This window comes from Seriola lalandi, unplaced genomic scaffold (genome assembly GCF_002814215.2).
Source record: "Seriola lalandi dorsalis isolate HSWRI2012SDOR001 ecotype SW California unplaced genomic scaffold, Sedor1 jcf7180002054902, whole genome shotgun sequence".
Classification (NCBI taxonomy): Eukaryota; Metazoa; Chordata; class Actinopteri; order Carangiformes; family Carangidae; genus Seriola; species Seriola lalandi.
This window is the reverse complement of record NW_019525454.1, coordinates 12,778-29,194: the sequence shown is the minus strand read 5'-3', so window position 1 is coordinate 29,194 and position 16,417 is coordinate 12,778. Positions and strand designations below refer to the sequence as shown.

The 16,417-nt window shown below is 42.4% G+C and overlaps 1 protein-coding gene across 1 annotated transcript in view; it reads left to right on the top strand.

Annotated features, from left to right (window-relative positions):
• The window catches only part of gfra4a (GDNF family receptor alpha 4a), a 127,744-nt gene that overhangs the window by 107,671 nt on the left and 3,656 nt on the right, over window positions 1–16,417 (top strand). Inside the window, exons 5-7 of the mRNA XM_023430366.1 lie at window positions 314–423; window positions 2,073–2,207; window positions 13,620–13,789. Coding sequence (XP_023286134.1) covers window positions 314–423; window positions 2,073–2,207; window positions 13,620–13,789 — 415 coding nt within the window. The remainder of the gene's footprint in view (window positions 1–313; window positions 424–2,072; window positions 2,208–13,619; window positions 13,790–16,417) is intronic.

The window sequence follows — 16,417 nt, the reverse complement described above, 5'->3', positions numbered from 1 at the left end:
CCCCTCATTGACTCTCTACAGCCTGGCAGCCTTCCAGAAGACAACAGGCTGGGGAAAGTGGGAAGGAAGGAAAAAGAGGGATGAATGTCACCATGGGTGACTGGAGTGGGGTTGAAGCGCCGCAGAGCGGGAGATCTTGAAGGGGCGGAGGGAGTTAATGTAGAAGTATTGGGTAGGTAGATGAGCATCGCGGGTTTCCGATGCACTACCTGTCGTTGAGAGAAAGCGCCGGTGCCGGCCGACCATCGGTGACACGATGTGTGCAGCAGCCAAGCACGAGTAAATGATGGATGGCATGTTATTGCTCCCACAGGTCTCGCTGGGCACAGTTCCAGTATGATTGCCAATCCTCCGAGCAGAGCGCCAGTGGCTGCAAGCAGGAGAACTACGGAGCATGTCTACTTGCGTACACCGGCCTGATAGGTAAGAACTAAATCTTTCTGTGCCGGCTCTGGCTCGCCCGGCCCCTGTGATGGATCGGGAACAAAAAGGTTTTAAAGGGAGGAAGGTGGAGAGCAGACAAGTGCGCTGAACAGGGGCCGAGAAGAATGAATCAAGGATTGTGATGAGAAGCGCTGTTCAATGATCGATGCAGCGCTGATTAATGTGGCTGCAGCGTGCACGGCCAAGTCGTTGGCATTATAAGTAGTGCAATTACAACTATTGACCGCTGTTTTGAGAGAATTATCCCTGATGTGACGATGAGTGGGAGCAGGCAGAGGCGTAGAACACGGCTTATTGTGCTTCAGATAAAAACTTAACAAAAGATCACATAATGCACAAAAGGTTGTTAAAAGCCACTCAGTCTAAACATGTCATTATGGGACAACAATACCACACTGTACTGCTGCACAGGGAGTGTTGTTCTGTGAGGGACTGAAGGAGACAGACAAAGAAGATAGAGACAGAAAGCTGTGTGGCAGTGATTGGCCGTTCTACACTACTGAAGTAGATGTAGGACTCTGAGGTGTTGTTGTTTGGGAGCCTGGGACCCAGAAAATCAATGGAGGTAAATCAGAACTTTTTTCACCACACTGCCTCAAAGTGCAGCAATTTTGTTTCCCACCTCCCTTAAAAATACAAGCCGCAAGGCTATATTACCCTACCCAGTGAATGACTTCCCAATCCTTTCCCGCTGAAAAGCTCCAAAGGCTGAAAAGAATAAAAAAGAATACATCTGAGAGACCTCTGTGATGGTGCCTGGACTTTGCACCCGGGGCCGCTGCACTTATCAAAGCGCACCGAGCTGCCTGCCCCGCCAGATATGCATGTTAGAAAGCCAGGACACTAAAGGGAAAGCAACTGTACTTGTTGTTCGGACTGATCTGTGGTAGGATGAAATCGAGCAGCTCTGCATATCACATTTCAAATAATTGCACGTCATGAGAGATCAGAGCATTTTTAGCAAACGTTAGCTTGTTTCCAACACACATTCCTGTAAAACAGTAGATACACATACACATGACTTTGTTGGCTCAGTAACATTGAGCCTTATCAGCAGACGTGATTGAACCAGCCAACATTTGATCACCAGGCCGCCTGCCTAACTAACCTGCCTCCCAGTGTCTGTGTCTTTATGCACTCCGCTTTCATCTATTCAGCTTCTGAAATTCCTCTCACTTTTCTCTAAGTGAATGCATTTACATGCACACTAATAAGTCAGTCTTAACCTGATTTGGGCAACACTGTGATGATAGAAATTGCCACGTGTGAAGGCATTATCGTAATCCGGGTGAGGTCATAATCAGGCTGAGCATAACAAGATTAAATCGGCCAGAATTCTGCTCGTACGTTCTCTGGGACATTAAACTCCCACCCAGTCAAACTGTGTCTTGCCTTTCTTTAAAAACTGCACATTTCACGAGGCGTTTACAGTACGAGCATTGCTCTAGATGACGCGGGGCCTCAGGCTGAAGAGCTGGAGTAACAAAAACAAAATATTCAGTTCAGCCAAATAAAGAGATGACTTCCTGTTTGTGTGAGCTGACGGTCAGATTCAGTGATTGTATTGTAAAACCAATAATGTGAAAGGTTTTTAGTTGAATATGCTAAACTGTGGTGTTCCTCTACAGGAAGCACGATAACTCCCAACTACCTTGATAACTCCACATCCAACGTGGGACCCTGGTGCTCCTGCGCAGCGAGCGGCAACCACAGGGAGCAGTGCAACGACTTCCTTGCTTTTTTCCACGACAACGTCTGCCTGAGTGAGTAGCATCATTAACAGAGAGAGACCCTCTGGCAACGCAGTAACCATAACAACAACCCCCCGACAGAGAACCAGGACAGGTGTGAGGATGAACAAAGTCTAACTTATAACAATAATCAAACTTTCATAGTGCAAACAACTACAGCGAGTCGAGAGAACGTTTTTACATTTGTTTCTATAAAGGCATAGTTAAATATGCATTAATAATATATATATATATTTATATTTATAGTTTTTTGCAGAGATGTAGAGGTGAGGATCGATGCCACCCTCTTTCGCTTCAGATGTGGAGGTTATTTTAGCTAGTTTAGTTTCATTTATTTTAGCGTGACTGGAAGCTGTCTGACACGTGATCTCTAGACATCGACGCAAAACACAACATCTGTAATCTCAGAGAAACATCCCTGGGGAGTGATGGCATCAGTGACATGGTGAAGACTTCACACACATTCACTCTTCATGTGTTTATTTCAGTCAGTGTTGATTTATCTCTTCACAGACAAACACGCAGCAGCAGACTGCAGCGACGTTAGCGAACGCTGTGGCGCACAGTAAAGGGTTATGACATGTGATATAATTCTGTTTAGACTATGCTTGGAAATGCAGAAGAAATGATTTATGATAACATAAACATGTCTCCTTCAGCGGCAGCACAAATGATAAAACAGAGTATCAGTGACTGATAAACCGCAGCTGATGTTGGATAATAATGATTATCCACCAATCCTCTTCAGCGCTTTGCCTCTTTGTTGTAGCTTTTATTCATCCAACAACACCAATAAAACAGCTGTGGTGATAAGAGATCATCCCTCTGAATGAGTGATGGCACCAGTGACAGAAGAATGACACCAGTGACAAAGTAATACAAACTGTAGCTGCTGGTGTCACAGCAGACTCTGGAGTTTATTTTGGGTTTTTTATTATTTCTAACAACAAAAGAAGACGAGTTCTCGCAAAGCCGTCGGGATGAGTAACAACGCCAGTGACAGACCAATGACACCGGTGACAGTACAAAGCAAAACCGCAGCTGCTGTCATGTGGTGACAAAACAGAATGTCACCGTTTCTTAAATTTATACCAGGCTTGTGTCTTAGTTCAATTATGACAAAAAAAGAAAAAGCATCAGCTTCTCATCAGACACATTTCACACGTGGAGGAGGATTCCACCAGACACGTTCTGCATCATGTTGTGGCTGAAAATATACGTATTCAGAGGCTTAATTATTCATGTGATCACATGACATGGCTCTTTTTCAGCTCCTTCCACAGCATCTCTGTTGGGTTAAGCTCTGGGCTCTGACACGGCCACTCCAGGTGGATTATCTTTGTTTGAAGTCATCATCATGGTAAAAATGGTGTATGTGGTAGATTTAAGTCATTGTCCTGCTGCATCACCCAGCTTCTCCTTTCCCTCACCAGACACAGTGCTGCGTGTTCTAACAAACAATTCAACCGTAGTTTCGTCAGTCAAACCTGATGTTTTTTTTCTGTTGGAGAGAAGCAGCTTCCTCCGTGATGGACGCTGAGCTCCGTGCACCATGAACAGAGATGTTAACCAGGTCCAGTGATTTCTTTTAGCCCTCAGCTGTTACTCTGAGGTTCTTTGTCACGTCGTGCCGTTGGAGAGATCAGAACTAAATCGTCTCCATTTATAGACAGTTTGACTGTGGACTGATGAATATTTAAACTGGTGGAGATGACTCCGTAACCCTTTCAGCTTTATGCAGATCAGCGATTCTTGATCTGAAGTCTTCTGAGATCTTTTTTTGTGAGGGCCTGGTTCACATGATCAAATGCTTCTTGTGAATAACATATTCAAAATGTTTGAGTGTGTCAAAGTGTGTCTAACCCACACCTCCGGTCTGGTTTCATCGATTGGACTCCTGACTCCACTTAGCTTTTGTTGCTGTCATTAGCCGAGGGGCTCAATTACTTTCCAACCTATAGTGAATCATTTAATGATGTATCCAGCAGAGACAAAAGCAAAACAATGATTTGTGTGTTATTAGTTAAAATAGATTGTTTTGTTCATTATTTTAATAAGATGAATAACTGACAATTTGAAGACAAAGTTTTACAGAGATACAGATAATTTCCGGGGGTTCGTTCGCTCTGTGTACGATAAAGGTTCGCCCCAAAGTTCAGCCTGATGATTTGTCCTCCAGCAACAATAATAAACAATAACGATAAGACAGCGTGCTGCATACAGGATGTAAAACTACAGCCTCCCGGTATGTTACCGCATAAATTATAAATGAGTGGCAGATGCGTATTTAATGTCCCTGTAAAACACAAAAACTTAACAGGCAAAACAACTCGTATCAATACTGGACTGTGGATTCACAGACAGCTTGACGCACGGCCTCTGAAACACTTCCAGCGGACATCTGAACCACGACAGAGAGGCTTCATTCGGTCAACATCTGGCGTTAGAGAGCAGAGGGAAACAGATCCATTTAAAACCCCGTTTGAAGCGTCTTTTACGTCGTAAACCACCTGGTACAGAAGACAAATGTTTCTGTGAGTTCAAAAACAGATACAGCTTACATTTAACAGCTGGCTGGTCAGCATGAGGAGAAATGACCATCAGCTTGGTGTTTTTAAAAAGTCCAGAGAAGAAGACATCACAGTGTTGACAGTGCGAAAACACCATGGCAGCAAACACTCAGTATCAAAGATGGAGAAGGAGAAAACATAAAAACAACAATCTGCAGGAGAACCACCAACAAAAGAGAAGGGAGGATGCACACGAGAGGAAGAAAATAAGAACAGATTAAAAATGATTCATGATTAGTGTCATTTTCTTCTTCAGTTGGAGGCTTTTCATGAAACTGTGCCTGAACTCTGGTAACCACAGGTGGATGTTGTTGTAGAGCGAAGTCCAGGCAGGCGAGAGGTCGAGGTGGGTTGATTAACACAGCAGACTGTTGTTAGTTTCCCCATTTCTAACCGGTCAGTATTGTATGTTGTTGTCATGGTTACAATGATAAACACTTGGTTAAAATTAGGTAATAATTGCGGTCAGGCTTTTAACACAAACCATGACGTGTGCCTGAACCCTGATCCAGATGTTGGCCTTGGACTCTGACCTTTGCTGGTTTTTTAAAGACACGGAAAAATGACGTCCTGCTGAAATGGATATTAGATCTAAAGGGCAGTTACGAGTGATGTGTTTTATGACTTGTCTCTTAGGCAGATATACAGTCGCACAGTGATGGAGCCATTAGAAGCCTTTCTCTCTTCATTTCACTTTAGGGCGTTTGCACACTTCTTGTCAGGTTGTCTAACGACGTCTGAAACCCCCCCCCCCCCTTTGCGATGTCTGAATCAGGGATGCTGCGTTTGACGATATTTATAACTTTAAAAAACAGACTACTCCACAATAGTTCCCACTTTCTGCAGCGATTGGCCTGTTACGCAAAGCTGTGAACTTTTCTCTCGAGTTCTCTCCTTTCATTCTTCACCTACTTCTGTAACTTCTGTAACTCTCCGCAGAGTGCGACGCAAAGGAGAGGCTGTCAGTGGTTGCCTTTATCCCCATTTGTAAAATTCACTGAGAATTCAAAAGACATGTCACAGAGTTCCTGGAAAGGAGCCGCGCTGCCTCTGAATGTGGCCGTTTGGAACAGCTGTTAACCCCGTGAGTCTGGAGAGGGGGTTCGGACGAAACGTTGGGCCTGTTTTGTTTCTCCGCTCGTTATTGTCCCTCCAGTGGAAATGTGCCGTGTAGCAGCCCATTGGAAATACAATATAAAATACACTAATGTGTAAACTCTGTACAGATTTACACCCCCCTCCCCTCCCCCCGCCTCCCACGCCACTCGGCATGCATCACACGGTGAGATGATGACATTTGTTAAGATGCTTCTGTTCTCTCTAATGTCATCCTGTAGTGACTTAAACATCCCAGAATAGTCACTTTTTTTCTTTTTTCCCAACTGGTTGATGGATGTCTTGCTTCTCGAGTGAAGCTCCTCATGTGCATCCTGCAGCCAGGACTCAGACTTACCAAGGCAGCTCCTATGTGCTGTTTACTGTAAGCTCCTTAGAGACCCAGCAAAACAAACGTCAGACTGACTGGCCTCATTTCCCTGTGCCTGTGCAAAAAAACCAAAAACAAACAATAAAACTCTTCCTGCCTGAGCAAATGGCTGAAGCCAAACAGGCGAGTACGTGATAATAAGGATGAACAAGTTTCTAATGGGAAAAGCGATTCATGGACTGGCGATGCACGTCGCACTCTCATCTTAATTGGAGTTCAGTCTTGTTTGCCAGGCTCAGGCAGACCGCACTTCTATATTTGGGGAGAAACTGTATGTAATGATTTGGCAGGAGAGTTTGGATTCGAGCCAATAATTGGGAAAATGAATCCGCCCAGAGAGAGCTCCTGAAATATCTCCTTTTTTCTTTTTCCTCCTCTTGTTCCTCATGTAGTCGCAGTGTACAGAGTGAAGTGTTACTCATTGTGACAAGAGCCAAAAGACCCTCCTGTCCTTCAGTGATGGCTCTGTTAAACAAGCGGACAGCAGCATTGTCATTAAATAAATCCTTCTGGTCTGTTTTGGAGCTTACATCTTTTTTTTGTGTGACTGAATTCAGCATTATTTTTTGCACGCTGCCCCCCCCCCCCTCAGTGCCGCTGCTCTGGGTCCTGCTTGCTGAGACTGGACTTCAGATGGCCTTTGATGACTTTGTAATTGAGCGTAATTTGGTTTCCTGCCTCCGAACTAATGAGGTGAACAGAGAGGATAGTGGCAGGGAAGAATACAGTCGTTTGCAGATCGGGGGAAGGAGAAAAACTGCTGGAAAAAAAAAAAAAAGTCCCTCTCTGGAGTGAGCGCACTCAGGTTTTAAAAAACAGCTGTCACCCTGCCTTACCTTCTCATCACAGCGATAATAACCACATCACTATGCAGAACAGCAGCTCTGGACTCCTTCGTTCTCTGAAAGCTGAGTGTGTCAGGGAAAAATGAGAGGACAGATGGAGGTGAAGCTCATTTATTTCTGCAATTATTTTAATTTTTTCTGGAAGTTAAATTGGTAGTGTAACAGGAGAAAGTGAGTGTAACCGGCAATATGGCAGGAAGGTAGGGGACAGGAAGGGGGCGTGCACAGGATATGCTCTGCAGCGTGGCTTCGGGTGAACTTATGAAGTCAGTAAAAAAAAATTTAAAAAAAAAACCCTTGGGGAGAAACTTGAAAGTCAAAGAGATGCGAGATGGCGGTGCTTAAACAGCCATGTCCAAACATTTACAAAGGCACTGTCACAACAGCTTACCACTGAAGATATCAATTGGCACTTCATCTCTGCGTGATGGCGGGTGGCAAAGCAGGGTGGCGAGCAGCTGGAGTTGTACCCCTCGCTTCTCTCATCCGTCAGCCTGCCAGTGGAACGCTGCACACTATCAAGCCCTAACTGCACACTCTGAGCGCCGCGGCACACTTTCCCACCTGTCCTACCAATGCTAATGACCCACAGCACCATTAGCAGGCCGGTCCACAGCCTCCACTGCAAGGTGCTGATGCATACATACCCTCAGCCATGCTCAATCTGTTTTCCTCACTATTGACTCGTTTCTGTGGTGTTGCAACTTTCAGATTCGCTAATTAGCCGCAGAGCTGGTGGGTCACCCATCCAGCACCTCCATCTCTGTCTAGTAGCTGCCGCTCAGCGCTGCACCAGTGGAGGGAGTCCAGTCAAAGCTCTGCATTGATTGCTGCAGGATTCTGTTTGCAGAGGCAAACTACCTCAGGAGGATGGATCAATTTGTTATCATCCTGTGAGAAATCAGTATTTGTGTGTCACACCCCGATACTCACACAGTAGGCTTTGAAATCCCATCACTAATAACCAATGAGTCGCCTCTGAAAATCGGAGGGTTTTTGCCGCGAACAGATGGAATAATGGTGTGATTTTCGTGTCTAAGCACCCACATCCATCTTACAGCATAAGCTGGGGATATTAATTGATGAATCTCTCATTCATGTCTTCATTTGAGCATATTTTAATTGAAATGACTTTCATGCAAACGTAATTGCTGCCGAGTAGCCCATTAGCCAAATGAAAATGAATGCTTATAGAATATTAATTCATCATACGATCATAAGTCAGTCTGCTGGTGGAAAATCTAAGAACTTGATGGAATAGGTTTCCTTTGGGTCGGATAAAACCATCTAAATCCACCAGACAGTAAATTATACATGGTGCTAAATGTACATACTGTAATATTCCTCCCAAGCATAGCCTACTTACTGTAAGTGACCTATTTGAATATTCACCATGGTCATTATATCACATCATTACAGACAAACTGACGGATGAAAAATTAAAAGGCTGGCCGGCATTTTTAATCCATTTTTTCGGGGGGGGGGGCGAATAAGTCAAAGTCTAATCTTATTTTCTTCTGTGTCATCCTACTCTCTAAAAAGTGAAAGAGAAAAGTTGATGAAAAAGTGTTTGGCCGTCCAGAGAATCAGGACTTGTTTGCCGCACTGACAGTGAAAAAGGTATAAACCATCATCTTTTCCAGTCAGGTGAGGATTCAAAACCCCAACATCGAAAACATCTGTCGATTCAACTGGATTACATCCAAACTTGGAACATCTGCTTCTTTTACACCCGCAAAAAAAGAAAATCTCTATAGATTCACATTCCTTCAGTCGTCATTATAAATTAGCAGCTGTTTCAACAACTTAACAACATCGAGTGACACCTAGTAGTTTGTGTAAACACACATCCTACAGCAAGCGACTGTGAAGACTTGCTAGTTGTTTTTTTGTGAATCATGTTGACTGTTGGTATAAAAAAAAAAAGTAGTGTTACTTCCATTTAAACTTTCAGATGCAACAACCCAACATTAACATATTATATCTGTCTCTTCAGCTGCTAAACGTTGCCACAGTGTGCGCCAGCCAGTCGTTATCTCGTGTGTAGAAACAAAGCTAATTGGAGTTTGCAGGCTTAGAAACAAAACCACGTCTTTAAACCAGGTTGAATCATTTTATTTATATTAATAATGGATCAAATATAAGAGGGGTCGCTCAGCTTATCGTTTCCCCTCAGTCCTGCAGAGCTTCGCGGTGTCTCTTGGCTCGTTGGTTAGCTTTCTCTTGTTGTTGTCAGAGGCAGAAGGCCTGATCAGCATCACCCAGACAACTGCAGACAGAGAAGAGTCAGGGACTAACTGGTAGGAATCATGGAGGTGAAGAGCCGGATGTTTTCCTCAGGAGTTGGTGTAGATCAAAAGGGAAGAAAAAGAAGAGTTAAATGAGCTAAAGGAAGAGTGAATATTATCAGACGTCTTGACACGTGACTCCAGATATGTGATCATGTTCCCCGTATCTGCTGAATGTGTAAATATCTACAGTATTTACACTGTGTGCTAACGATTCTGTAGAGATCATTTATCATTGTTGTGTTGACAACTTTTTCCGCTGCCCCCAAGTGGCCAAAAAATCCGTTATTGCACATTTAAAGAAGTTAAAATGGTGTGTGATAATTCACCGTTTAACATAATACAGTCATTGGATCCTGAAAATATTGATTCGTGCAGCTTTAGGTAAGTCGTTATCCAGCCCTTTTTATTATTAAATGTCACTTTTCTATTTCTATTATCACTGGTATGTTAAAATATAAGCAGATTTTGACTCTGTAGCTTGTTTCAGTGGAACTCATTTACGCAGCTTATATATAGTTGAGTAGTTTTAATCTATAACCGTGTGTCATATTTTAGTTGTATGTTTAGTGTAAGAAGCTGCAGCTGTCATGAAAACATAGAGTTTTCCTCTGACATGAAGTGATGTAGGAATATAAAGCAACATAAAATAGAAATACTCAAGTAAATTACAAGAACTTCCAAATTGCTGGTGCAGTATTAGAGTAAATGTACTTGTTGACCTTTTGACCGTGTGTGAGTTCATAACTTCACTCAAGCTTTAGAGGCCAAAAACTTCTCCAACACTCTCCTTTTACAGCATTTACATTTCCTCTGAGCCTCACCACCCACTTCACATAATGGTGCCGTTAGAATCCAGACGAAACCCGCCATGAGAAGTGTTTTGAACTGACAGCAGGGAGATAGGTCGTGATTTCACAAAAACGCTGTGTGTAGCTGACATAACTTTTAATTCTGGTACTTTTGTTGAGCATAATTGTTCGCTGCTGATGCTGGCTGGCAAATCAAACCCTATTTAACGTCACCATTGTTTGGTGAGCGGATGTTATGACTGAGCTGTTGTGCTGCCGCGGCTAGCAGAGTGCTTATGTGTTCAGTCATAACGCGAAGACGTGTTCAGCGGGCTCAGAGTCAACTTTATTCTCAAGTGCCACTGATGCAAACATTTGTTATATCAGGCTATCAATAATAGAAAAATTGCTCTCAAGTGTTAATGGCGACGACGACCAATCAGTGAGCTCTCTTGTTCCCCTCTTGTACCCTCCCACTCTTTCATAACTTTATTCTTTAGTCATAGTAGGCGTGTCCTAAATGGGGAAAAAAGGTTTACAGGAAGTTTGTTTTGTAAAATTCTTCCCTCCAGTGCACTCATTCATTTCTAACCTGAATTATTAGCATTGAATAATATGATTAATTTCCACTCCTCTCTCCTGTTGCCGCCGTGGAGGACTTTCAGCAGGTATTATTGGTTTAAGTGCGTCGGTGCTCCACTGCCTGTGACGAACTAAAGAGAGAATCCTGCCTGGCTGAGAGCGTGTGAGAGTGTGTGTCCTTGGTTTTCCCTGAGTGAATGAAAGCACCGGAAAATATGAAAATCCTACGGTATAATTCGTATAATTTTGACCTTACTGTGAAATCAGTCAACGTGCATAAAATCAAACATTGTGCATATAACTTCCATCTAGATTATAAATTGAACGCGGCGTGAATTCAAAAAAACAAAAAGGAGGACCTTCAGTTCCAGGACTACAGTATATCCATCATTAACGACAGGTGTTTTGAATTAATTAAGCCCAGAAGGATTCTTTTTAAACCGCAGTCCTGTTAGCGAAGGCTAATCAACTAATTAATAAAGTTGATTGAATGCTGTTATTGTGAATTACCTCACTCCCCAACAGCCATGTGTTAGTACGCGTTTGTCTCAAGAAAGAAAAACCTCATTAAAGAATACTAATCCAGCACAGGTGATTTAACACAACATCAATTTAAGCCCCAAATAACAAGAAAAACACTTCACACTGTGTCCCAATAATGTCGACTCACATACACACAGAGTGTCCATTACAACATTTAACAAAAGGCTTCGTAGTTCCTTAAACTACACAAAGAAGTGACTGAGTTACCACAGGCTCACCTGTATGAGAGGTTATTTGCTCTCAGTCAGGGGCAGTTGCTGCAGTGATGCTAACTTTTTCCATTTCAATTTTTTATTTAAATGATACTCTTAATATTACTTACCATAGAAATGCAGGACTCTCCTGGATAATATCACAGTCATGTTTTATCCATGATTTTGGCTCGGTGTTGAGGCTCAAAATCCTACACTTCCCATGGGCGTCGGCCTGCGTTGCCATGGAGAAGAAGCCCCACAGAGGGGCCAATCAGAGCCGTAGCAAATTCAGAACTCTTCGTGCCTGTTTAATCAAGGAACCAGATATTTATAACGCGTTTGTGGATCTTTTATACCGACGATTCAACCAGGAGAGTTTCTGCTGCTGCTCCAAGCAGCAACTTTAAAAAAAATAAAATAAATAAATAGTACTTTTACTTCTGCACCCGGAAATAACTCCTCCCACTTTGCAACTCTGTAGGGGGGCAAAACTCCCTCCAACCACCGGGGGGGCCGCACCAAACCCATTACGGTTTGGCGCACCGGAATGAGGCCAAGAAGAAGTCGCGCTTGGAAGAAACGTGCGTGGACGAGTACAGAGACGGAGAGTCTGCTCTCCTTCTGTCTTATACTCTGTCAATCACTCTTTCTCATTTACCGCCATACTTGCATATTATCACTTTCTCTCACAGGCACTATTATTTTTTCTCATGTATAATACTATTCTTTTCACATAAACTATCATCTGTTTCTTAGACACACTGTCAGTCTCAGTCACACCAGCTCTTTAACAATTTATCCCGTCTCATTCTCACCACTCTGCTGTCTCACTACACCCAGGTAAAAGTGGTATATTTGAGATTATGATGGTGCGTGAGTATAATTTACAGTCTTAAGAAACACTCCTACGGTGCTACATGTTTTTGACAACTGACAACAACAGTTTAGTATTTACATAGAATTCCCTACAGCATATACTATATGTGCTGAATAGTAAACGGAGGGTGATTTTGAATGCAGCCTCGGCGTCGAAAAACCAGCAGGAAGGTCAGACATGAGTCAAATTGACTCAGTGCCTGGGAAATTTTCACCTCTATCTTTTAATGCTACCCCACAGCTATTTAGGTAAGCGAGTCAGGCAGCTGCTGACCAGGAAACGATTCCAAAAAAGTGTGAGAATAAAAAAATCTAAAAAACTCAATGTAGTTTATTATTCATTATTGTTCATTATTTTATATCACGGCCAGACTTCTCCTTTTGCTATTCAGATTTGCTTTTAAGTGGACTGGCTCTACATCTGACTTGCAGCAAGCTTTCGCCTCTGAGATTTCTGTAATTAAAACCAAAGCTTCAATCCGCCACACACTCAGGCATTGTTCTATTTCGCCTGAAAAACTGGGAGGGTTTTCCAACTTGACTTTAGATTTTATACATACAAGAAGTGAATTTACACAACACTCCCCTCCCTCTTCTTTAATGGCACACAGCAGGGTTCGAATTGAAATATATTCCACCAGTCATACGAATAACATATGTTACACGTTTTATAGGCACTTTCTCACACCGGTGGCCCAGGAAGGCATCAGTGTGTAAATTTGTCACAACTTCTATTACCCAGGAATGTGCTCTCTGGGGAGGGAGCACTCATTTCTGTTTCAGGCACCATTTCTATTTTTTCTCTTTAACAACTGATGCATCACTTCTTTTGTGCAGAAAAGTACACATGCTTGCATTTTCTTTTCTTTTCTTTTCGATAATAAATCATCAAATCGTGTCCGTTCCAGTAGCTCTCAGTGGTTGTGGCTGATGAGACAAGTGTATTCTTATTTAAAACTGTTGCTAAATGCAGTTTGAAATGAATGTTTCACACTAAAGAGAATACTGTTATTCAGCTGCCCGATGACTTTCTCTGATGACATGCCATGACCGCGTCTTAATTACAGTGCCGCAGTACATAATTATGAAGTGACCAATCACATTATAAAGAGTCATGCATGGGGGGAAAAAAAGCAGTAGGAAACTAGAGGTGATGGCAGATGTGAAAATGTCCGCGGCAGCGTTGTGATCTATTAAGCTGCCAGTCATGTCTCTGCTCAGCAACGTCTCTGCTGCTCTCCTGTTCTAGAAAATGCCATCCTGGCCTTCGGGAACGGATCAGATGTGAAAACGGGTGCCAGCCAGCCTGGGATGCCCAGTCCGGCAACGGACAACCAGAGCCCGTTCTTGGCAACCACCGCCCCGGGCGTCTCCATGGAAACAGAGCAGAACATTCTGCGAGCACAGATACCTACTCAGGTGAGACAAGAGAGAGAGAGAACAAAAATGTGATGTACAACCTTTTCCAAACAGAGAGGCGCTAATAGAGACGGCCTCACTCAGAAGTGGGTCACATGGCACATGGGGTGTTTGTTTTAACTCACTGAGAGCGGCAGACGGGTGGGATTTAAAGAGTTTGCAGGATTCAGACAGTGTCAGGTACAAAGTCAGTCACACCAAAGTTAAGTTGAAGAGAACTGAAGCTGTTTGCTGCCAGAATGATGAGTGTTCGGATTCTAGATGATGAAGATTTTTGCATTATGCAACTTAAATATAAATAATGTACATTTTTACTTTTATATTTTGTAGATACTTTAGTCCAAAGTAAGAATAAGTGCTTTAATGCTCAGCCTCAATGACAACTTTTTGCAAAGGATGCTATGCTTCACCTTTGCTGCTGAAATGACAAGAATGTAAATTAATTACACGCATTAGTACAAAAATATAATGATCCATAAGTTTCCTAAATGTCAATTCCCTCTGCTAGAGCTCTACCAATATGGGATTTCTGACGTCCACGTTGTTAGATTCCTGAGTTTGGACACAAAACAGTCAATAAAATCTGTAGTTTTCAGCAATAATACCTCAAACTTGTTTATGAAATAGTTGAGATGAATATTTGTAGCACCATACCTGACCAGAATAAGAAGAGTCATGTTTCAAGGGTTGTTTCCCTAGAAATATGAGTCTAAACAAAGCAGAGTATTTGTTTATGTGCAGACTTGTAGTACACACTGTATTGGCTGATAGTCAATCCACTGACTGAGCGCTTCTGCTCAGTAAACACCAACCTATCGAGTGTTCATCATGCAGGGATGTTTGAATGAACAGATGAGGCTTTAGGATTGGATGTAACTTAATTGGTCCCAGTGGAGTCATTAAGTCTGTCCAGCAGTGACGGGATTCTACGCACAGAAGAGACAACTGAAAGAAACAGTGAAACAGAATATAAACACGTGTTATATAACCTAATTGCTATTTTGTAATTTAAACTCATTAGTTTGCCTTTACTGGCAGGAATATGCAGAAAGAGTATGGATCACAAACCTGTGGATGACATAGTTCCATATAAATGTTATTTGCACCATGATTACAAATGTAAACACAGACCTCTTGAATTACATATATAAACATGCCATCAAAGTTTCTGTGGTTCCTGACGTCACCAAACAGCAGCTGGTGTAGAACCGTCGGCGCTCGGTCTTTGAGGTCTTCAGGAGGGTTTAGTGTTTGTCGCACATCTCTCAGTGTGCACATATAAAAGCACCGTCCCGTATTCATAACTGCTTCATCAACATTATAAACAGGTTGTGTAAACATCATCAATGTGGCCCATACAATGAAGAAGTAAAGTACACAACAGCTGATCATTCATTTTAATGTGGACACCCTGTTTTGCATTACACACAGTATTTCACATTTTAATAATGAGGAGAAATTTATAAAATAAATATACTTCGCTTCAGGCTCAGGAAATTTGTTCCATGCATTTGGTTCCTAATGGGAACCCTAACCCAAAAATGCTGCAGATAACAAAAATTGACAATCTGCCAACAGATATAAACAAACTTCACAAGTTTAATGTATAACTAGGCCACTTACTGTTCTTCTCTTTTTTTTTTTTCCATAAAGAAAGCTGAAGAAAATGTTCTCGCCTAAAGTCCGCTGAACGTCTCAGCTCATGCATGATTGTCTCAACAGTCTGAATCATCCTCTGACTGCGTTTGACTTAATGTTATGACACAGAGATAAAGTAAACAGAAAAGTGACACTCTGTTAAACACGGACATTATGTCACCGAATAGCCGAGTATCAACTCAGGATCAAATAAAGTGTCACTGAGGAGATACCAGTCAAGAGTTAATTAAACCAGTAAATTAGCTCTGGACAGCTGCCTCAGGGTCATATCATCAGACTTCAACCAACATCCTGTCACATTTAAATAACTGTGTCTGACAAATCAACAAAAATTAAACTGACAGCAGAGATGTGGCTGTGCATTTCAATCAGCTCCGACTTGTCCACAGGAGTAAGTGTGTGAGTAGGGAAGACAGGCTAACTTATTTAGCGACAGTAAAATGATAGTTGGGGTTATTTGACTTGGGGTTGTGTGAGGTACTTACACATAGTCCGTGCGTTAGCTGCGGTGGATTTGGATTGACGCGCACCAGCACAGGAGCGATGAGCCGCTATGGATCGGGCCATCTGCAAAAAATGTCAACCGCAAAAAGACAGTATCATTTGTTTTTACGCTTACTTACACTTAGCTCTGCCTGACTCCAGCAGCTCATCTACAGCGTAATATAGTGTGCACTATAGTGGCGGATGTGCTCAGGAGTACAGTAGTTCCATGGTGTAAAGTGTGCAGTTCTTTTTTTACAAATCTACTGCAGGTTATGACTGTGGATAAGTACCTCACACAAACCCCGCGTTAAATAACCCCAACTGTCACTTTAAGGCTCATAGTTTTTTCTGTTTTTACATATTATCTGAAAAAACAAACATATTTAACTAATTTAAAACACCTGCACAAAGTGGTTTTGCCTGATGATTACCACAATTTACAGTTAATTTAATTTATATAGCGAATCAATCATCTCAGGCCAC